We start from the raw sequence: 24,147 nt of genomic DNA, 5'->3' as shown, positions 1-24,147 counted from the left end.
GGTTCGAATCCCGGCTAGGGCCAAAATAATAGTGACTGGGTTTTTCCATCTTAAAAAATTACTTAGTCGCAGCTCGGAGTCAGGAAGTTGGCGGTGTGATACCCCCGTGCATCGGAAAGCACGTAAAGCCGTTGGTCCTGCGCCTGATCTCTCTCCGGTCATGTCGGATTGCCGTCTCACCGAACTATGAGAGTGAAGGAACAGAGAGTGCACCTGTGTATTGCGCACACACTTGTGCACATAATATCTCCTGCGTGGCTGATCTCCGTTGAGATTGGCCGCCGTGGCCGAAATTCGGCTAGGAGGGATTCATCATATTATACAATACCAAAAAAAAAAACACAATAATTTTGACGTCATTTATTCATAAAGACAATTCAATAAACGAACTTACTAAATTACAATAATTTGAGATATGTCACTTATATTATTCGGTGGTGATTCTGAGCCATTACACCGTGTGCAGTACATTTGTGGTTCACTTATGATATACAGACATAACAAGCAATGGTTACAATACATTAACAGCGAGGGTACATGAAATCTTATACAATACTTTCAATTTATATAGATGGTTAAAATGGCGGCGGACGTTTCGTATTTTTTACCAAAGTGCTTACATAAAAAAAATCAGTTTTATGTACTGTACATAATTCTTTAATTTCAATATCATCGTCAGTCGCAGGATGTCCACTGCTGAACATGGGCCTCCCCAAAGATTTCAGATCGACCTATTGTAAGCCCGCATCCAGCAACCTCCTACGACTTTCAGTTTCGGTATATAATGTTAATATTATGAAAAATAAACAAATACAGAATTGTTTTAGATTACACATTTTTTTATAATAAATTTTTTTCACGTCATAAAAGTATTTTATTCATATGCACCTCACCTGATGAGTTTATCTCTAAATTGTTCTAAAGAGAATGATGAGAAGAGATGTTATTCAATTAAGGTGCACCAGCTTTTTACTGTTTTATCAAAACACGAATATACTAATTTGTTCGGCCCTTCGTTTATTTTTTGTACACTGTTCGAACGTTCGATAAATTTTGTGCAAACTGTTCGACCGATCAATATTTTTTTTTGTAAAATGTTCTACCATTCGTTTAAGTTTCGTACAAATTTCAAAACACCTCCGTACGCCGCCATATCTAAGCATTATTAAAGCCGTAAACCACCACCTTTTAAATTACGATTTACATATAATAAGCTACGATTACTCTATTGGTATAAGATCAATGTTGTTTGGAAGACAAATTGTATGGCATATAATATATCTTTTTTTTAATACATTATTTATTTTATTACAAACGCACCGTTATCACTAAAACACTATTGAGAAAACAATCTACAGAAGTTCCATTAAAAATATTAGGAAAATAGTTAATCTAGTAAAAGATATTTTCGGATATATCGAAAGAGTAAGGATAGATAAAGGATATTTATAATTTTCCGAATGATATGGTTCAGAAATATTTACACAACACGAGGAAAGCGATAATGTTATATTGAAATTAATTTACGGTCAAAGTATAATGTGGGTACCTTATATAGGTTTCGTTCGTGAATCTATAGTTGAAAACGACTTATTGTATTTGAACTTTATCAACTGCCGTTTCGTCTTTTTAATATTCTTTATTAGAACGCATTCTCAAAGTGCATAAGTCCACCAAATTCCATGTGTAGAGGTTAGTGCTATTAAACAATTTAAGATTATGATTTTTTGTGATAATTGTATTAAAAAACGTATTAGTGGTAAAAAGTTGTTTCTATCTGACTCTACCTTATAATTTAAGGTCCAAAACCAGAATTATTAGAATGCTAATATCCTCCGACCTCAACCAATATCACTTGTTGTTTCTAGTACCGAAATTCTGGCGGGAAAACCACATTGAGCGTACATATATGATTATTTTCTCTACAGTTAATACTTTTACCATTCGAGGAACATTTTATGCTAATGAAAGAAATTTGTCTTTATACAAGTCGACCCACATAAACTTTGACCGTAATGGCAAAAACAAAGCTGTAAACAGCTCATAACTGCAAAACCAAAGCTATATTACAGCAAGAAGCCAAGAATGGGACTATAAAATCTAACTTAATCTACCTTAACACGAGTTTATATGAAGATTTTTTTACGAGATGTATTATTAATCTTTCGCTTTTCACATTCCGCAATTTAAATAAATGTAATGGGATGACCAAGGTAGTTTCATTATGCTGACTTTTTTGCATGAATTATCCTAGGTCTTTGATAGACAGTTTTCAAATAAAGAACAAAAAATGCTTGAAAAAAGAATATACTAGATTCCGCTTCTTTTAACGTAATGATTATTATAATTTGTATCCCCAATAGAGTCCAAACTATGATAGAAATAAAATATACTATTTTTTTTACAATCTCATACGATAGAGCCACTCTTTTAAAAAAGATTTGAGTTGCTCATAAATTTAAAAAATGACACTCACATGTAGGAAGAAAGTTTAACTTCTCGCAATTGCTATAGCAATATTCATTCTAAATATGGCGTTTTTTGCGTTGCTCTACTATTTCTGGCGCAAGCGTTGTACTACTGAAAGCAGGGTTGTTAATACGTGCGTTGCTTGGTTTCAAAAGTTATCTGAATTATTCTTTTTCTGTCACTTTCTTTTCCCATAGAACCAATTTATTTTCACGATAGGCCAGCTAGCTACATCAACCACCTTTAAAAAATTTAACGCTGCGCTTTTCGTGGCTCTAGAACGAAACAATAGTATTTTTGGAAAGTATTGGAATACATTTTAAATTATAGTTAATAAAACCTAAATTGGCAATCACACTAGGATTTCCAATGAGGTTGGAATATTTTATATTCTATTAAATTGTAACGATATTTTTCCGTTTGACTCAAATACTTGAACTGCTTTTAATACATCTCGTAAAAGCTAATTTTATATACAAAATAAATAGTAACAATCAACATTCACATTTTATCACACTTACTACAAAATATGAGATTCAGGATCGTCTAGTTGTAAAAATATTTATAAACCATGATATGGATTATACAATTGGTAGAAAAAGTCTAACTTTAACCCATGAATAATATAGAACCATTACATTTTAAAATGGCGTCATAATCTGGAACTAAGCGTTGAAGTATAATATTAGTTCCTTAAAACTAAACCAGACGATCCATTTCTTAAAATATAAAAAGGATATGTAGTTAAATTGATTTAATAATATATGATATATGTACGATAAATAAATAGAAAGTCTTGCGACTTCAGAAAGCGATAACACACAGCGCACTTAACTAGCAACACCTGGCCACCAGTGTTATCAGACTAAAAATATAATATATTACTATCCATTACCCTAAAAAGTGGTAGAAAAAAATAGGCAAAATGTTTCAACTCAAAAACAAGCATAAAATATTCAAAAATATAATTTAATTATACGGGAAGAAAGACGAGGTAGATCGAAATATTATAAAAACAAAACTTACATAAAACATTAATATCTACATGATTAATACATTACAAAATAATTATTATACATAAGAGTAACATACACAGATTTCATCTGTCTCAATTAATATCATAAAATGTAATAAATATGGATATGTTTAAACTATCATCTAGGATTTATAATAAATTCTTATACACAATCATTCTTACGTGCTTAAAAAATATATAATGAAGGTCTTATACTTCTCGTCTAAACAGAGTATCATCAATTTAAAAAATATACAGGTATTTCATATGTTAGTATTCTTATAAACAACACACATCAATGAAATAAGATGGGATATGTACATAAATTATCAATATTTTAAGAGGAAAACATTAAATCTAAACAACGGTTCTTATCGCCAACATTTTGAAATCCGCTTATCCGTAGCCTTTAGATCATTTTATTTTCATTCCATCATGAGAAATATTGAATGTCATTAATCATCAAACCCCTTCGACGCATTAGTAGTAATTCCTATTTTAAATTTCCCGCCATTTCAATATGGCGGCGACGACAACCGTTTGAAAAAAGAATATTTATAAACGCTATTATACAGCAACACCAGTGCCAGGCGTTGCGTCACAATACAACATCGAATATCAGCCATCACGTCAAACTATGGCGTTCGAATAAAAACATGTTATTGCTTGTACACGTAATATCGTTCGTAGTCTTCACTACACCGCAAACAATTCACAAAACAATTATATTTTAAAATTACCACGCTTTAAGATGTATTTTGTAAACGTAGATATAAGAAAATAACTATTATTATTGTAATTTCTGCGAAAATAAAGTAATAAAAATACTGTCAACTATTTTTTTTTCATTTTGACAACACGACATTAGTTAAGAAAGGATATAAATACATTACCAGTTTTCAGATGTTTCCCTGGAGATTATTTTAACATTACGAAATCGAATTTTTGGACAAATCATTAATGAGGAAGAACCAAATTTTGTTCTCAAAATAAATGTTAAAGCGTGGCAATACACTCATATCGATTATAATTACAATAATGTAGATAAAATTATATATTATTATCATCTGATATGTATTATGATAGTTAACCATAATCTAATGTAATATAATTTATAAATATTACGCTCAGTAGGCAATTACTTCTAGAAACTCGCTTTTCAATAATTATTTTTGTCATTCGCATATAACCAATGACGATCTTATGAGTCACGAATGACAAATTGGTGTCATTTAGATTTAATTGCTACCGCCAAAATATTTTTTCCTTCATAATAAAGGATGTGCTTTAGTCGTAAGGTAAGCGGGCACTATATTAATAGTATAACTTATAACAGCCTACTGAGCAATCAACAATTTCCTTATTCTGAAGGTTAATAAGCCTTCGAATGACGAAACCATTAATATACAAGAGATTCCCAACCTTTAGATGCTAATAAAAGTTTTATCGAAAGATTGGCGTATGATTCACCGGTGATTCATACCTAACTATGTATCACCGGTGATATATAATACAAAATCACGATGGAACTACACACAACACCACGCACTCACAAGTAAGGATAAAAATCAATATGTATCACCGGTGATTCATGTTGTGACTATGCTTGTAGCAATACACTTCCTGGCATCAGCGCCTTCTATATTTAGGTTAGGAATCTCTTTAACTTATTCTATGTGGGTGGTATGGGGGTTAAATACATTTTTACATTATTCAACCATCAACAATTTAAACTATTAATGCTCCTTCTAACTTCTCATGAAAACACTACACAAATGATTTGTTAAGTTTACATGGAATAGCTAAGTCAGGAATAAATGCAATATTACTACAATATTATTTTATATTCTCATTCTTTTAGAAGAGTTAAGCAGAGAGTACTTATAAAAATCACACACACACACAAAATTTAAATATTTTTAGCGATATATATGTGCTTTATAATTTTGTAAATGCAATGCATATTTTCAGGTGCATTTTTATAATTTGTAACTGTTTACTCAAATCTGACTTAGCTATTCCAAAAAACTTCAGAATATACACATTTATACCATATAAATAATATCTGAACATCGCTACTGCTTTACAAACGCGACCATTTTGAATTCTTTGTCATGACGTTTTTGACAGCTGTCAAAGCATTTTTAAATGGAGTCAATATTTCTTGATATTACTTTCTCTCTCTAAAGGATAATGCCCAGCTATGATAGATAGAGTAAAAAAACCTGTGCACTGCAAGGATATGACATAAAATAACATAAAGTAAGGCTTATTAGCCTTAACCCTCTCTTTGGCAGAAGTTTTTATCAAGCAAGTATGATAAAAATAATAATATAATCAGCCCTGTATTATATACTGTCCCACTGCTGGGTACGGACCTACTCTACTACTGAGAGGGATTAGGCCTTAGTCAACTACGCTGGCTTAGTGCGGATGGTAGACTTCACACACCCTCAAATTGCTTGGAGAATTTCTCAGGTATGCAGGTTTCCTCACCATGCTTTCCTTCACCATTAAACTTAACAAGTTAAGCAAGTATAATAAAGATTAATGGCTAATATTGTTGCGATATAGTACGCATGATATGTCTACAGAGATATGTCAACATTTAAACCAAAACCAAATTTTTTGAGTAGTTTTTGCAATCGAATGAAAAGGATTTATTTGCTCTGATAACCTTCATTCTACGACACTATGTATTTCCAAAACCAACGAAACAATTCTAAGGAGTTTGACAGAGAACGTTTATTATAATGTGTGGCTAGCTTTAGGCAAAATAATATTACTGCAGTTTATTTCTTTACTCACTTTTTTATGTCAATCATGACTTAAATTGATACAAAGAGCAGTTCAGTTCAAATATTGTGTCCTTGAGATACATTAAATATCAGACATGTTGCTTTAACCCACGGTTCATATTTCAGCCACGTAGTAGTACAAAGAAGGAGCCTATTACCTAAAATAGAGAATAGAATTCGCACTCCAGATCTTACCGATTTCTCATTCTAAGTACACTCCCACAAAACCAATAAATATATAGCATTTCACCAATTAAGCAAGTAAAAATTCCAACATAACCTCTCCGACCATTTAAAACCATCAAAAACGTCATTACACGTCCTATCCTAATGCTATATGTTCGCATAACAATCTTAATTACTTATCGATACAAGAAATTGGCATACATTTAAATATATCTCACTGAATAAATCCTGTTTAAAATATACGCGATATTTCGCTGTGGGTAGCAAAATATCGCTTAGACACGCGGTAGCACGCTTGTCAAGAAATTTAAGGAGGCAAAATGCATTTTTTGCTACCCAGTGGCAGCGAATTTCATTTATATCTTAACTGGCTTTGATATTTCACTCTGAGTAACCTATATATACTTCTAAACCTTTAGGTAATGACATGATTCTTAATCTAATTTAACACGCTAAATAATCAAATCATAAATTGAATCGAAAAATATTAACAACTAAAATATAAATATTTTTAGACCTGTTTTAAAACTTATTATAAAAAATGGTAAAGAAATCTGTAAATGGTAAAGAAATTCAAAAGTAATTTACTTAAAATATACGCTGTCAAAACGTAATACGAAAATTTGTGGTAAACAATACTTTCAGTTCACTAAAATAATTAAATAATGTAATGATCGTAATCAAAAAATTTCATCGTCTTAGTCACAACGCATATATCCGTCATAATTTCGATAAACGTCTATAGGCGTTTTAATAGAAATTGTGCGCATCTACTCGAGACGGATAAATCCGCTTCTATTCAAATATAATGCATAATACTTATGCCATAAGGATTTAATTAAAAGAAAACTTTTTTATAAACCTTCGAACTTATAAAATTTTTAATCAGTACTAACTATTTGGCTCTTTTTTTTTCTCCTTAGATCAGATTAAACAGTATCTAATTTTGTCAAAGCGTTTTCATTAAAAATAATTTATACATAAAGATAAAAATGAAGTAATTCTTATTAAATTAATCACTTTAAAATTATTTCAATTGGAGGTACTGATGAAAAACTTTATACGTAAAATAAATTATCCGATTATTGAATTTTTAATTATAATGGCACGATGTTATAGACGTAGCTGCCTTGATCACCATCCTTACTTAAAAAAAATCATAATTTACCGTAATAATTTTGATACCAATTTCCCCCCAAAACCTTCCCAATTCTCAAAAAAACATTAAAAGTTCCTGTTAAACTCAGATTTTTCTTCCTTTTGACAATAGCTACGTCCATTAAAACAAAAAAATCCATATAACACCCAGAGTGTTATACGTGGGCGGGCTCTCATTCCATAGTATCGTATTGCACCTTCTTGACCTTCAGGTAACGCCAGATGGCGTATCCGACGAGGGTGCCTGCTGTGGCGACGGCTAAAGCAGCCCCGACCGCCACAGGAGCGGCTTCGGACCGTGCCCGGGCCGAGTCCGAGCAGTGCCACGCGGGGCCAAACTCACCGTCGCGTTTGAACATGAACGGTTGAAGACGCATCTGGCGGAGGTAGAGTTTCGCGCGGTGTCCTGTGTTGGGGCTGTGGAAATGTTTCTATTTTATTAATTGGATTTTATCTTACATTCAGATTTGTAGATACGTCTAAACACGTCTGAAGTAACTATGATTTCTAATACTCGGCTTTGTTGGTAAATTGGACGTCTTGAGACGTTTTTTGAAAAAAAGAATCGTTGCTTTAAAGATAAAATGCGGAAGTTGTTTTTCACCTTGAAAAGCTATTCAAACTAGATCATAAATTAATAAATCCACCTACACATTTATCCCACCTAAAGATAGACTAACCACAGATGAAAAATTTTAAAAGACTGAATGACCGCTATATCAAAATGTTGGCTATTTTCTAAAAACCCACAAAAATATGCTAATTCCAAATATACATTAGTCAATTAATAATGTTTCACCTGTAGACATTATCTTTAATCAAATATCCGACTTTCTCACCTAGTATCCTCTTCAGATAACTCAATAACAGTCTCTTCGGGGCAGTAGAAGGACTTTCCTACAGGAGTGGGGAAGAGAAGCACCCTGGAATCACTGGTGAGGGAAACCCGTCGGTTCTGGTTGGCCGCGTGCTCCAAGATCCTGGCGCTTGAGTTGTAGGTTAGACGAAGACTCTCAGCGTACCAGCGTTCGCCTCCTGGCGTCTGGAAATTATAGATTATTATTATAATAAAAACAATATTATTCTACCTTAACAAAGAACCCGTCGCGGCCACATTCGCGATTTTGAGGATGAAGATCGCCTTATTATATTAGCCATAAGAACTATCTTACCTTAGCAAAGAACCACTCCAGCGAGAACTCCTTGAAGGTGAGCACGAGGGTCTCTGCATCGCCGTCCTTACACATGCCGCCGACATTCGCGTTGTTGGGAACGAAGGTGTTTGCGTCCTGTAAAATATAGGGGATAAGCTATTATTTAGTCCCTGAAAGATGTAACAGTGTTTCTATTATAGATCTAGAACCTTCTAGTCTTTAATATGATAGATGGCCATATTTTCTTACCCCAGATAAATAATTTGAATTTCGAATCGTCTCAGAAAATTTGCGGGAGACATTTGCATCTGACTTTTAACTTATTTGTCGTAATATTACAATCGACCAAACCCACATAATAGTGTTCTAAAAATGGACTCCAAGAACACCCTCCCCCAAATACACTATCATTAAACCAAGAAGAAATTATTACCGTGGCTCACTAACGTTTATTCGCTAAATAATAAAATCAAAGAAGCGGAAAAATAATTTATACGATATATTGTTAGACAAAGGCAACATAAAATATCCCCTATTTAAATATTAGATCAATAATAAAACGAAAACTAAAATAAATAATAGAGATTGTCGCTATTTAGAGCCATGTTAACTCATAAATGAACTGCTCTGAACAACAATAAAAAACCAATTGTATTTTTTTTTCTCTTCTCACTTTATCATGTACTGTAGTCTTTATCCTAAACTGATGGAAAAGAGCAACACCAGAGCTTCTTGCCCGTTCTTCTCTGGTGAGAACTGCTTTCCGAACTGGTGGTAGAGTTAATATTGACGGAATCTAAATAATGTATACCATTTTACAGATTCAAATAAATCATTTCATTTCAAACGTGGTCTACTCACAGCACGTTCATTCAACTTGGTCACATAAGATATGTCTAGAAGCGCGTCGACAGTCAGAAGGATGCAGGTCTCGCCGCCGCTGCCCTGCAGCCGATACGTCGCCGTCATCAGACTGCGCTCTGTCGCCGGTTCCTGCAACCATCACACTTTTTATTGCAACTGAATTTCTACCTCGAGAGTTACATTGCGCGGTACGACCACTACTTTGAGGTTTTTTATTGCAACTGGATGACTGCCTTGATTGTATAGTTGTATTGCGCTGACCACTGCTTTGATGTCCCAGTTTCTAATTTCTGGTCGGACAAAATGACATTTGGGTTTATTCTGCTCACTATCAGCCTGGAGCTTGGAATTTGTTCCCTTATGGCGAGAAGGTCGTCCCCATATAACATCACATTCCCCTTTATCAGGTAGGCAGAGGTGGCCTAGTTGCACCTCTGGAGTATCGGGTTATAAGGCATGGTGACCAAATATAGCCGCACACATGCCCGCACGAAGGCTGGGCTGTAGTACTAAGACACTTTCTCCACGAAACCACAAATAAAAGATATATATATTGATTATTATTATTATCAATGTTATATACTGTCCCACTGCTGGGTACGAGCATCCTTTACTACTGAGAAGGATTAGGCCTTAGTCCTCCACGCTGGCTTAGTTCGGATTGGTAGACTTCACATACCGTCAAAATTCCTATAACCTCTCATATGCTCTATCAGGTATGCAGGTTTCCTCACGATGTTTCCCTTCACCGTTAAAGCAATCGATAATTTACAAAGAAATAATTATACGTAATATGATTATGAACTAGCTATAAAACACAATGTTTACTAACAATATTCGGTTTTTGAATATCTTTCTAAATTCTCTTCTTTACCCAACGCAGATGGAAATTGTCTAGCCATTGGTTCAGACGAGGTTGCGTATTAGACAATAATTGCGTACGATATTTGATAGCAATAATGAATCCATTTAAATGAGGGCCTAACCGCTTCCTGAAGTATCAAAATTATAAATTATTGTATGGTAAAATTCATCATAGTCATCACCATCAGCCGTAGGAAGTCCACTGCTGAACATAGGCTTCCCCCAAAGATTTCCAAATCGACCTATTGTAAGCGGCCCGCATCTAGCGACCTCCTGCTACTTTTATTCGGTCATCTGTCCACCTCGTGGGTGGAATTCTGACGCAGCAGTTGCCAATTCGTGGCCTCCATTCCAGAGCCTTCGTAAAATTATTCTGCTTTAATTAAATCTCGAGCAGTCTTATAACTCTACATTTGCTAGTTCGTACACGACACATCTCATAATAGTTTTCGCTTTAATTTATTTCTCTAGATTCCAAAGGCTTATATAAGTATAATAATAATATCAGCCCTGTATTATATACTTGCTCACTGCTGAGCACGGGCCTCCTCTACTACTAAGAGGGATTAGGTCTTAGTCCACCACGCTGGCCTAGTGCAGATTGGTAGACTTCATACACCTTCGAAATTCCTATAGAGAACTTCTCATATGTGCAGGTTTCCTCACGATATTTTCCTTCACCGTTAAAGCGAACGATAAATTCACAAAGAATACACACATGATTTTAGAAAAGTCAGACGTGTGTACCCTTGGGATTTGAACCTGCGGACATTCGTCTTGGCAGTCCGTTCCACACCCAACTAGGCTATCGCCGCTTTATATAAGTATAATTTATTTATTTAATCTTATAATTCTGCTTTAGTCTGGAAACTTATCTGTATTTGCAAAAAATACGCATTAAATTAAACCCTATATTCCCTTTGAATCCGCACAGTCATAACTTAGTTATAAAAAGCGGACAAGTTAATTTGTATTCGTTCTAGGGCCCCGATAAGACGTAATGTATGGCACTACATTTATATTAGAATACCCACAGGGGTACAAAGGTACCTATTTCATTTTCAGTACATTTACGATAACGCTCTACACAGAGAATGTTTTATTGGACACGTTTAACATAATTTTGATATTTTAAAAACACGCTCACATGTTTTATATTCCATTGGTAAATAACGAAGTAGAGACCAATTTAAGATAATTCAGACATTTTCAGTATAATTTGGACATTTTCAGGGACTCGTTGAGCAGTGCTCGGTGATGTAGAGTGAGCATGCTGTCGATGCGGGTTTAATATTGTTCCAAAAGGAGAGTGAAGTGAGACATATGTCCATGAATACTCGCAATTCCAATCGTGTTGACCTTATGATTATAAATCCATGAATAACTTTCTACAGCTGAAAATTATTAGCACAGTATGAAGGTAATTAAGAATCATTTCCTTTAAACAAACTAGGTTCTTAACATCAGGCATTCATATTTTAAACTGATTTAATCTGATAACAAAAACTCAGGTCTTGTACATTAAAAAAAGAAACAATTTGTTTATGCGTGACAAAATGGCGGCAAAATTGAAATAGGGCGCGCCTTCCCGCCGAATGCATCGTGCGGGCATTCATCTCGCTCTATTATCCTCGGTAATAAATTGTAATAACTGGAGTGACCTACTTTTATGTGCAGCAACGATTATCTTTCAGTAGCAAATCACGAGAGATATGTCGCAGGATGACGAGTGCAGTGCGGTGCCATGCAATTGAAAATATGATGAAAAAAAAAGAAAATATGATAATGATTTAAAATATTAGATTCATTCGCTGATCGCTCTGCTAGTCATACCGTCATATACCTTTGCCTAAATTAAAAAAATATCAGTAGTAAGTTTTTTTTTTCATGGAAATTCCTCTTGGATCCCCTTTGTGCACATGCAAGCTGGAAGGGTGTATCGGATTTTTACCGACTAAAACTACCATGATGGTCTCCATCAGTACTTTAGATATACTCCGGGATCTCGAACCGAACACGCCGAAGCCATTCCAGTGTTAGAATTTTAAGCACGATTCGGGGGTTCATTACTGGTGCCCTAACATTCATTTTCCCACCTACAGCCATAACACATTTTTTACATAATATTATTTGACGTCAATAGGTGTGTGTCTCTTTACGTTCTAGTTGCGTGCAAGCTAGCTGTGCCCAGCTACAACCATAACACATTTTTTACATATATTTTGACGTCAATAGGTTTCTATTGATGTTCTAGTTACGTACAAACTATTAAACACAGTATAGGTCGGGAAATCGTACGTATGACTATATTTGCAAAGTCATTAAAAACCTAACCTAACCCAACCGACAAAGCGTTGTATCACAAAACAATACAGTCGATCATACCCAGTATCTAACTGGATTGCATTCCCCAACGGTATGATTTGCAAGTTTTCTTTATTCATCGTTTTTTTCGACCTTTATTTGGGGTATTTCAGAACATGTATTAATAATTAAGAAGCTTCAGAAAAGCAGTCTATTCTTCCGTTAAAAGACGGCAAAGCGAGGTATAGTGCGATTTAATAAATGGTATTCAATTCCTCTAGAATTTACCGTCTGATAATTTCCGTTTGGTCTTTTTCATAATCACTTACTATCAAAACCGTTCTACCTCTAAAATCTTTTTATACCTATTTTTCCTTTTCAATAATAATTTGCCAAGTAACACGTTTAAAAACACTAAAAAAATATGTTTTTATAGACCAAGACCTCCCACCAGCTCAGATTCCACTGCCTGTAATAGGTCTTCCCAAAAAGATCATCAAAACAAATTTTACTAAGAACCTTTCCCCCTTAATCCTCAACACCAAAACTCATGATACTTACGGTAGACCCGCCAGGAGCGACGGTGGTCTTGCTGTATTTGGTGACCCTTGGCCGCCGGGTCGACGCCTGGCTGTCCAGCTGAAGAGTGTGCGCCGAACATACCACCAGCACTATGAAAACACACAACATGAATGAGAGGTCAGACCGCATTGAACGACGCGGTGCAAATGCGTTGATTTGTTAAGGGATTGAAATTTATCGATATTGTCGATAGTTTTTGTTAAACGTTGATTCTTTAATGTCAATATTGTGAATACGTTTTTTAAAAATTGTTGATTTGTTGCGTGATTGGTATGTATCGATAATGCTTGTCGATCGTTTTTTTAAGGTAATGTAATTTTAATTTATCCTACTGTTGTTTATATAGTATCTTTGGGATGCCTCCATTGATTGACAAGTGACCAAACAAGTGAATTAAAGCTAAAACAAATGTCGAGTCGCAAAGGTGTTGTATCCCTTGCTAGTTGGCAGAATTATGCCTGCCTGCCGTTTTTTTAGTACTCGTAATTTGATTTATTAGCTCTACTATTCCTACTGTTTTTTTAAAGTAAAAATTCTTTAATCGTACCTACATAACATAAAATATCGATAAAAATTAATAATGTATCATAAATGTTAAAATGATTTTAAAAACAAAATTTCGTTTATCATAATACTTATATCAAAAGATAACACGATTTCAAAAGCCTGTCATAAAAATTAAGTTGCTTACATTAAGTGACATTGACGATAGCGTCTAAGAAAGACTTAAATTTCAGATATTCAAGAAATCTTCAGTACTTCATGAATTCTTTATCTTTATGTTTTCTTAAGGCCTATTTTCTATCGTTGAATACATTTTATCGGACGATTGCCTTTAAATTACAGATTGTCTGTTGAAATATCTTACAGAATTCATTCGGTTTTATCTCAGAATTAAAAAAGAAAGTTAAAAACGTTTTAGTTTAAAAAAAGAACCCTATTGCGATCTCCCAGATAATTGTACTCTATCAAGTATACTTATTTATGTGGATTACAAATAAAAAAATTTGTTAACAATTAAATTAAACTTATTATAGTGAATATGTCCTCGTGTTACAAAGAATTAAACATGCTTTTTAATAATTTAGTCTATGTATAAAGTATGTTTATCTCAGGTAATCCCGGGAACAGAATGAAACTCATTGGAAAAGAAGTTTTTTAAAATTTTATATTTAGAACACTCGTTTGGAACTACATTTATACATACAGAGTTACAATAATTCAAATAAAGAACAGTATAATAATCTACAAAAGGTTATGCATACGTTTTAATTTATGACAAAATATCGATATAATCGACAACAGCTCCACACTACGTTATTTATGTATGGAAAAGTTTGTATAACAAAGGATTTGATGCGCCTACACGACGCCTACACGCATGTCTTTGTGTATTTTATTACATAATCGTTATTTACGAGGACAATGTACAAGTAATAACATGAACAAGGATGATAATGCAAAAACATGTATGTACTACTTTATATGTTTTAAAATTAATATTGTACCCAGTTTTGTGAACCAAAAAAAAAAAAAAAGTATTTCAATAATTATAAAGGAAATCTACGTGTTGTTCGTGCAAAAACTTCCCCTATCAGCTGGAAAGCTGGGATTTGTACGTTTTAGTGTGTGGATCTGATTTGTGGAAGGATGAATATATATGTTGAGACGTGTTGTTGGCTTTAGGTTCTTTATTAGACTGCACTCATAATACCAACTAATACTAAACATTACATGACTTTTATACTAAATACACACATAACTGATTGATAGGCTCGCCCTCTATCACATGGGATGAAATATACATGTTGAAAAGTGGGGGTAATCATCTAATAATACCATTATGTTTTGCAGCATTATGCTGAGTGTCCACCTATCCGTCACGGCCACGGCATGCAGCGTCACATTGTTTTACATATTACCTACTGACAGGGCCGTAGCTAGACTTGAATTTAAGGTGAGGCAGCAGTGGTTACAGATAGGGCGGAAGTAAAAATGTTACTAGATCTGATCTGGTCAATCGATTTTTGGCTTTCTTGACTTCAGACTTATAAACGTGACTGGGACTAGCTGACTGACTAACTAACGCCCTCCCAGGGATTATGTTGGGGTCACCGTGCCTTACGACCCCTATCAATATTATCTGCCTACATTGATAGATGAAGTCAAGCCAACAATTTAGTACTTTATTGTTATTATTTTTTTATTGCTTTGAATGACGAGACGAGCTTGCCGTTCACATGATGGTAAGCGATACGACCGCCCATAAACAGTAGAAACACAATCCAACACCTTAAATTATAAAGTTTTTTGGTATTCCACTGCGCTCGCCATCCCGAGATATGAGATATTAAGCCTTATTATGTTCAGTAGTTACACTGGTTACAATGTCCTTCAAACTGGAACACAACCGTGACTACACGCTGCTGCTTGGCGGCAGAAATAGCCATTGCGGTGGTACCTACCCACGCGGACACTCACATATGAGAGCCCTACCACCAGTATGCATGCTTCTAATGGAGATACTACTCTAATCTACTAATCTACCCCACAGTTCGCCGGCCTATGCAAAAAAATTCCACATATCAACAATATTCCAGAATTATAAAAACGTAAGCATACATCACGAAGGTTCGCGCAATAAATAAAAAACCTTTCACCTATAATCCAATTCGATTCGGTCACGTAGCAAGCTCGCGCCGTTCCGTTTCACCAAGAATTTCATTACAACACTAACGAGGATTGAAGGTACTAAACTCATCAAACATAGTGCTCCGGATTGGCAATGTCAAAAAATGGATAATAGAGATCAAAGTTAAAATTCAGCTCTTTGAAATTATAGAGGACTGGGTAAATTTCCAAGAAATTGTTTTAACACGACGTTGGTAAGGCACCAGTGGTGAAGGATGAAATTTCCGAAAGGGAAACCGACTCAATATATTGGTACTAATATGTATAAATCCGGTCTGAAAATCGTTCTGATGATTAGATTCTACTGTTCTAATTGCTAGAGGTGCTAGGAGGAAATAATTATAAGGATAATAGAGAAATTTCAAGATTCCTGAAGGGTTTTGCAGTCATATGAAAATTTATATTAAAGTATTCCTCATTTCACGAGCCTATAAATGAACTGCTCTAAACAACAATAAAAAACCAATTGTATTTTTTTTTTCTCTTCTCACTTTAACATGTACTGTAGTCTTTGCCCTGAACTGATTGAGAAGAGCAACACCAGAGAACTGCTTTCCGAACTGATGGTAGAGTTAATATTGACGGAATCTAAATAATGTATAAAATTTTACAGATTCAAATAAATCATCTCATTTCATTTCATTTCACATAAATAATATATAAAGGGAAGCCGGCCAGAATCCGATTATATGGACCCTTCGCAAATGAAAGACACGACCAACGCACACAAGGTGTAAACGCCATAGTTACCCACGTAAGTGTTGCGCTCCGAGATCTGACTGTATGTATCTGGTACCGAACAGGCCATTTATGGACTGACGAAAGAAAGATCTCAGCAATCGATATTCTATTTGGTTACTCCATTAACCAGAAAGTTCAGTGGACTCACGTAGCCGGCCCATAAAAAAAAGCATTAGCTATTTCTGCCAACCTATACAAACTTTGTTTGACAGATTCAAGACATTTTTGATTGAGTATTATGAACTAAAGATGAACGTTTCAAAAGCATTTACATAATTATTTGTAAATTCTGGTAGAGTCACTTCGATATTGGAGATGGTAAACATAACGTGGAAACCATCATCACCCAGAGACAAAAAAAATAAAGACACCTCAGTCCTCCCCGTGACCACGAAGGCTGCAATGACTTCGAAATGTAGGAAGAAAATTATAATATAAAAACCGCGACAAAATCCGCAAAATAGATTTATTGAAAAAAAAAGCGACAATAGCCCAGTTTGATGTGGAACGGACTGCCGAGCCGAATATCCGCAGTTTCAAATCCCGTAGGTACCTTTGAAATGACGTGTGTATTCTTTGTGAATTTTTGATTGCTTTTACGGTGAAGGAAAACATCGTGAGGAAACCTGCATACCTGATAAGTTCTCTATAGGAATTTCGAGGGTGTGTGAATTCTACTAATCCGCACTAGGTCAGCGTGGTGGACTAAGTTCTAATCCCTGTCAGTAGTAGCGGAGGCCCGTGCCCAACAGTACGACAGTATATAATATAGGGTTGATATTATTATAATATAATAATGATACTGCAAAGCAGATACTTTTCTTCTTCAACGTCCTTGTGGAAGAAGACCTACATTACATTTAGATCGATTTAGACCTTCGGGAAGTCTATTCACAGATTAGCTGCATCGCTGATTTGTCTGATATTTTAGAACTCAGCAACCTTGTACTACAAATATAAATAAACCACCCACTTAACAATGTTTGGAGTGGGGTAAATAGGGATGAAATAGGTCTTGTGATTATTATTTTAATTCTCGACAGAAAGACTAATAAACTTATAATATTAGCTAGGTTAAATAAGACGTTACGTGTGAATTATTGTCGAAATGTTTGGATTGTTAGAAGTGTCTCTGGAAATACTGAACGAATTAGATGAAATCTGGCATACAGACCGTGTCTTGAAATACTATAACATCTGACGTCTACCACGGGTGGTAATATAATGGAACATTTAGTTATAACGGTTATCATAATGCTAACTGTTGTAACTAAATGTTCAAATAGAATGTAAATATATTTTTAAACTGTATAAGGGAAGTGCTGCACGCCAAAACAAAAGAATACATCATGTCTTTATGGCCGCAGCACATCACGCCATTATCTCCGAAGTAGTAGGCAGAGCTGTACCACTACTCGCTTTATCTACTCCGTTCCATGATGTCACAGAAGGCAAGCCTATCGCCATATCAGGCAATTTCCAGATCCGGGCTGCCAAAGAAGAAAATCCTAATATCACTTTACCGACCATTTTCAAACCTGGGTTTACAAAGCGTTGGTCTTACAGTTCAATACCTCTACAGCATCAAGAAAGTCGCTCGTCTACATTGCGATTCCATTACACAAGATCCTTCTAAAACTTTAGTTAATCTACATGTTCCACGTTTAATGAAGTTTAATTAATTCACGAATGCTCGTTGAATGAGCGCTTGAACAAGCGAAGTCCGTGACCCTTCTCGAATTAATTTAGCCGTCCCTTCAAATAGCCTTCATTTTCGTATTTTACGATAGCTTCTCAAGATTTAATTATAAAAATGTATTTAAAATAGTTTTCTAAGATTATATAGAGCGGACATTGGGAAGATTTCCATACAAAATTTGCACTTATGTGATGGTTAGTCAGTCTACTGAGAAATAGGTTATTAAAAAGAGAATGAATTAAAGTATGCAGTGAAATATTGTAACATGAAAATGTAATTTTACGCACGGCAAGGTAACACCACTTGGCGGCAAGTGAAGTGGCTTTCAGATAGAATATTGATTGAGGGGCAATGATTAACCACACAATTAAACCGGCCTGTTTGATGTCGGATACTCAGGCTGTATTCGGAACGCGACACACTTACCTGGGCCACTATAGCGGGTTTTACACTTTGCGTACGGTGGTCGCTATCCGTTTATAAATATCCCAACCACCAGCAAATTAAGTATTGAAATTACATACATAGTATCACGCCTCTATCTCATAGGGGTATGCTATGTATTATACTATGCATTGCCATTTTGCACGATTCTGGCATACTTCTCTCGCTTCCTACATCTTCGTCAATCTTTTCATGTCCCGCGGGTTCAGGGTACTTTTGACCTGTCCTTTACAAAGAATGTCAGATATCTGACAATAGAAGGTTCAGTGCGGTCGACCCCTACCGGCTCTTCCATCCACATTCAACATATCTTCAAAATTAATTAAATATCAAATTAACATATATCAAAAACTCAAATGTAACTGAACCTTTTTTTTCTTATTTGAACAGTTTATTCATGTATAGCCTCGTTTCAATGTGAGCCCAGTGGTGAGTCCCTAATTTACAAGTTTTTGTTAGGTGTGTCGCAGTCCAGGTAACTTTGCGAACTACTACTCTAGAGCTCACTGGCGCAAGTGAAATTTTTCGCAAGGAAAGCCAAAGCAATCATCATCATCATCATCAGCCGCAAGATGTCCACTGTTGAACATGGGCCTTCCCTAAAGGTTTACATATCGAGATATTGTAAGCACCCGGGACAATATGTCATCATCATCATCGGCCCTGTATTACATACTGTCCCACTGCTGGGTACGGGCCTACTCTACTACTGAGAGGGATTAGATCTTAGTTCACCACGCTGGCCTAGTGCGGATTGGTAGACTTCACACACCCTCGAAATTCCTATAGAGAACTTCTCAGGTATGCAGGTTTCCTCACATAGTTTTCCTTCACCGTTATAGCAAGCGATAATTCACAAAGAATACACACATATTTTTTTTAGAAAAGTCAGAGGTGTGTGCATGCGGGATTTGAACCTACGGATATTCGTCTCGTCAGTCCGTTCCACAACCAACTAGGCTATCGCCGCTCTATCGGGGCCATATGTAATCACTAATGCATAAATGTGGTCTGCAAATCGTTGTAATGATAATTAGATTCTACATAAATCTTACATGAAAGAAATCCGCCAGGAATCGAGTTATATGGACCCTACGCCACTACTAAACGTATAATACTCCGTCCCTAAAAACATCAGCTTCACAAGTCACTTAATTATCTTCAAAGCAAAAAAACTACTTCAAAACATTACTTGCCTAACTTTGAAAATATAACAATATCTGGGAAAGGATTAAAGTTTGAAGTTTCAACGTAAAAACGATTCAATTAACGGTGTACCGGTGAATGGCCCCTCGGAGGGTGTTAACAGGAATTGCTCTCTACATTTATCGTCCGAGTTTCGGACAAACATGTTTACTCTGGCCAATCTACTTTAGAGAAAAATAAAGTTCTTATTTTTGGGTAAGGACTAAAGAGGTTTAGGGACAGTGTAGATGTAACGTAGATGTATATTATATTATATCGGGACATACGATTGCTTAATTCTATATCCCAGAACTTGGATATATTTATATGTAACCTGTCACAATTCACAGAAATGGCTCATAGATGTATTGAAATCAATTGTTAAGATTAAATCTGTCTAACATCACATTAGTATCAACTGTATATGTATAAATAAATAAATAAAAAAATATATATATTCTCTTTGGTGTATATCCATAATGTGACTAGGAGATCCGAGTATAGATTTCCAGAACGTAAAACTTAATGTAATTTTTTGATGTACGGGTTGGATTACCCTAGAGTTGGTTGATGTTTTTGAACATCGTTCAAGTGTAATTGTGAAAGCATGTTAAGTGGTTTAAAAATTCGACATAGAAATAGATAACATACTCTTTGGAGAAATAATCAGTCGTTTGAGAAAGTTACGTCTATATTATTTTTTATAATTTTAGATAATATATAACTATAATATGGCTTGTTAACATTCCCAATGAATTAAAAAAAAATTGTTCCTATTTCCACTGATATTCATTACACCCATTACAATAAATTATATTATAAAAAGGTTAGTTCTCACGCATTCGTGGTTAAGAAAAAGAAAATTCCCGACACTTAAAAATTTATTCCAAGACAACGTGAAACTAGACCCGAAATTAAAACCGCAAAATTTAATTTAGTAAATTAACTTCGCAAATTCACTAGACAAAAGACTTGAATTTATTATGAAGTGTTAAATTTGAGGCCGAACACAATGCGCCCTTGCCAATTAATCAGCGTAAAAAACAATGTTGCCACTCTAAAATACACTCCCAAAATAGTAGAAATTGAAACTTGGGCAATTATACGTTAAATTGTCGTCCAATAATACTTTCTGAATGTTATTCCGATCGTTTACCTCCGAATTGATGTGACGTCAAACGCGTAAATGGACCTGCCCACAATTCACATGCAAAGGTCGGGGAATATTGAACTGTGTGGTATTTTCAGATATGTTTCTTGAATAAGTAAATTAGATTAAGCCGTCCCGCCCACGTGAGTCCTACCCCGGAATCAAATTATTGAAATAAAATATACATTTAGATACGTAGTTTGAATTTTCTATCGATTAGGGAATTTTTAGAATCGTTTTAGTAGTAAATAGAACGCATACTGTAGAAGCTTTTACTTATAACATCATTGCAAAATGAAATTATCCGCTATCTTATTTACGGGAAATAGGGTTTGTTTCCGTTGTTATCATTCTCCTTTGGGTATCTTTATAACAAAAGAGCAAAGTAACAATAAAACAAACATTTTAACTCTTCCTATATCTACAGAATAGTATAATAATAGATAATTAGTCCATTCTCTATGGATTTTTCTATAAATCACTAATCATAAGCTAATGTAGTACCTATTATTTTTTCTGCGCTATTATAGAATATAAACCAGGGAAACTCTTACAGCCCAGTGGACGTCTGTTTCCAACACCAGAGTATATGATCAAAATCTTTTTATCTCGCACCACTTGTTGCCAGAAGTTCAGCCGTAACGATCGATAAAGGGTGGTTAGCGAAGCTAGTCACGTTCGAACCAAGAAAATCTAGAAACGCGCTCCCAACTTTTATCTTTATATCCGACAAGCTTTTTGTTCGTGTTTGTTGGAGTTTTAGATAAAAGAGTATTAAATCTAACCATAGACAAACTTTCTCTCTGAATACGAAGTTGACAGAACTGTGCTCATTCGGTATTCGATTTTCAAATACTTGCTGTTCGTTTTTCAAATACTTTTAAACGGTATTGAATGAGGTTGAAAACCGAATACCAATATTAATGTTATCTATGATTTTTTACATTCAATAATTTTATTTCCTACGTGATCTAGAAAGAATTAGACGTTACTTTTTACGACCGACATCTCTCCTCAAGCAAACTATAAAACTAACTCCATTTTAAATTTGACTTCAAGATATCTCAACTAAATATTGTGTTAGTACCTCAACAACCATTTAAAGCTTTAGACATAATCTGTCATTAATGCTTGCGAATCCATCTGCTACACGGGATAATCACGAAGAAAGCCCAGGGTTATCTAAAGGCCGCGACACGACCTCACCCACTAAGCCACTTGCCTGTTACGTCACACGTGACGTCACAAGACCGCCACCCACAATGGACGCTATTTGCCTGTGGGTCGAAGAGTTATTTAAAGCGCATCTTATATGCATGGCCTATTTGTTCCCAATGACGTGTCAAGATTTTTATAAATATAAATGTTGCTCGCAGCTCCATTGAAGACATATTCCGGTGTGAATGTATAATAGTCTTTACCGGGATAAACAGTACAAAAAACAGACACATCACGCATTTATCCCCGAAGGGGTATGCCGAGGCGCAGCCAGGGCACCCACTTTTCGCCAAGTGTGTCCAATGATGTGATAGGGGCTGAGCCTATCGCTATATCTGATATCGAGCTGATATTGAACAGAAAACCTCAAATATATCTTTTCCCGACCCGGGATTCGGACCCAAGACTTCAGAGCGCTGCGGTACCGCGCATGCAATATAACTACGCCACCGAGGTAGTCAGAGAGGATAAGCAGTAGCCAAATAGGTAGGTAGCCATATAATCTCTCTGTGTGCCAAATCCGATCAGCGATTTCTTCATTTACTCCGAAAATATCGCTCACTATTACAAGGTACTATGTTATTTTTTACTCATTTTGAAAAATGAGAAAAAAAAACATGTCGATAAAAATTTGAAAAGTAATAAGTATTAGTTCCTCCATTATTTATCTTTCTGGTTTATTGGAAATTTCCACTAAAAACCTAGAATCATATGAAATGTATAATTCCATTTGCACATCAAATATTTATTTATTTATTTATCAAATTTACCAAAAATACAATTTTCCTTATGAACTAAGACAAATAACTCTTAGGTGGTAACATTCTAATAATATTAAATTGAGATCATAGGACAAAAACAATACCTCGGTCCCTACACTAGGCACAGCCTGTATCGTAGGCGACCGATTTACATACCGTGTTACACATTATAATAAAATAAAGTAAATTGCGAAACATTAATGCAAGGTTTTATAAATTTGGGTCTGAGTGTGTGGGTGTATAATACGTGTAGTTGAATGAGGGTACACGTATTGAAGTGTCTGTGTGTCATGTGTGTGTGCGTGTGTGTGTGTGTGTGTGTGTGTGTGTGTGTGTGTGTATTATGATTGTTTAGTATGAGTATAATTGTATGTGTGTTGTGCGTATGAGTTATAGTATGCTACTGGGCTACTTTAAGTAGTGCTTCAATGTCGTTATATTCGAGGGAACATAACCACTTCTGAACCTTAAATTTCATTTCTCTGACTGAACAATGTTTAATTATACAATTTGCGTTACCGTTTACTTTATTATAAATATGGGGATGAAGAAAGACACTGAATCTTCTTGCAAAAGAAGTGTTTACTTTTGATGTGGGTAGTTTATATATACGATCGAGTAACATGTTTTTATGTTTAGGCGAATCTAAGATGGTACGATGCGTATTTAGCATAACTCTCAGGATAAATAGACTACGGACTGAAAGAACTTAGTAAGAACATAGTACCTTATTTAGGCCAACGGAATATCTTCACTAATTTTAGTATTGATACGCATTTAATATATTTAGTAATAAGATAACAGAATGATAAGAAAGATTGACTATCTGAAAAGGCAAACTCTAAGTATTTGAAAAGATTTGTA

At 35.0% G+C, this 24,147-nt stretch overlaps 1 protein-coding gene across 1 annotated transcript in view; it reads right to left on the bottom strand.

The window, feature by feature from the left end:
- Window positions 1-345: 345 nt before the first annotated feature.
- The window catches only part of LOC115448719, a 29,199-nt gene continuing 5,397 nt past the window's right edge, over window positions 346-24,147 (bottom strand). Inside the window, exons 2-6 of the mRNA XM_037437705.1 lie at window positions 13,374-13,483; window positions 9,642-9,773; window positions 8,799-8,915; window positions 8,466-8,668; window positions 346-8,043 (exon numbers count right to left, since the gene is read on the bottom strand). Coding sequence (XP_037293602.1) covers window positions 7,800-8,043; window positions 8,466-8,668; window positions 8,799-8,915; window positions 9,642-9,773; window positions 13,374-13,483 — 806 coding nt within the window. The 3' untranslated portion in view covers window positions 346-7,799. The remainder of the gene's footprint in view (window positions 8,044-8,465; window positions 8,669-8,798; window positions 8,916-9,641; window positions 9,774-13,373; window positions 13,484-24,147) is intronic.

This window comes from Manduca sexta, chromosome 2 (genome assembly GCF_014839805.1).
Source record: "Manduca sexta isolate Smith_Timp_Sample1 chromosome 2, JHU_Msex_v1.0, whole genome shotgun sequence".
NCBI lineage: Eukaryota > Metazoa > Arthropoda > Insecta > Lepidoptera > Sphingidae > Manduca > Manduca sexta.
Note: the sequence above shows the minus strand (reverse complement) of the source record. Positions and strands in the feature narration are given on the sequence as shown.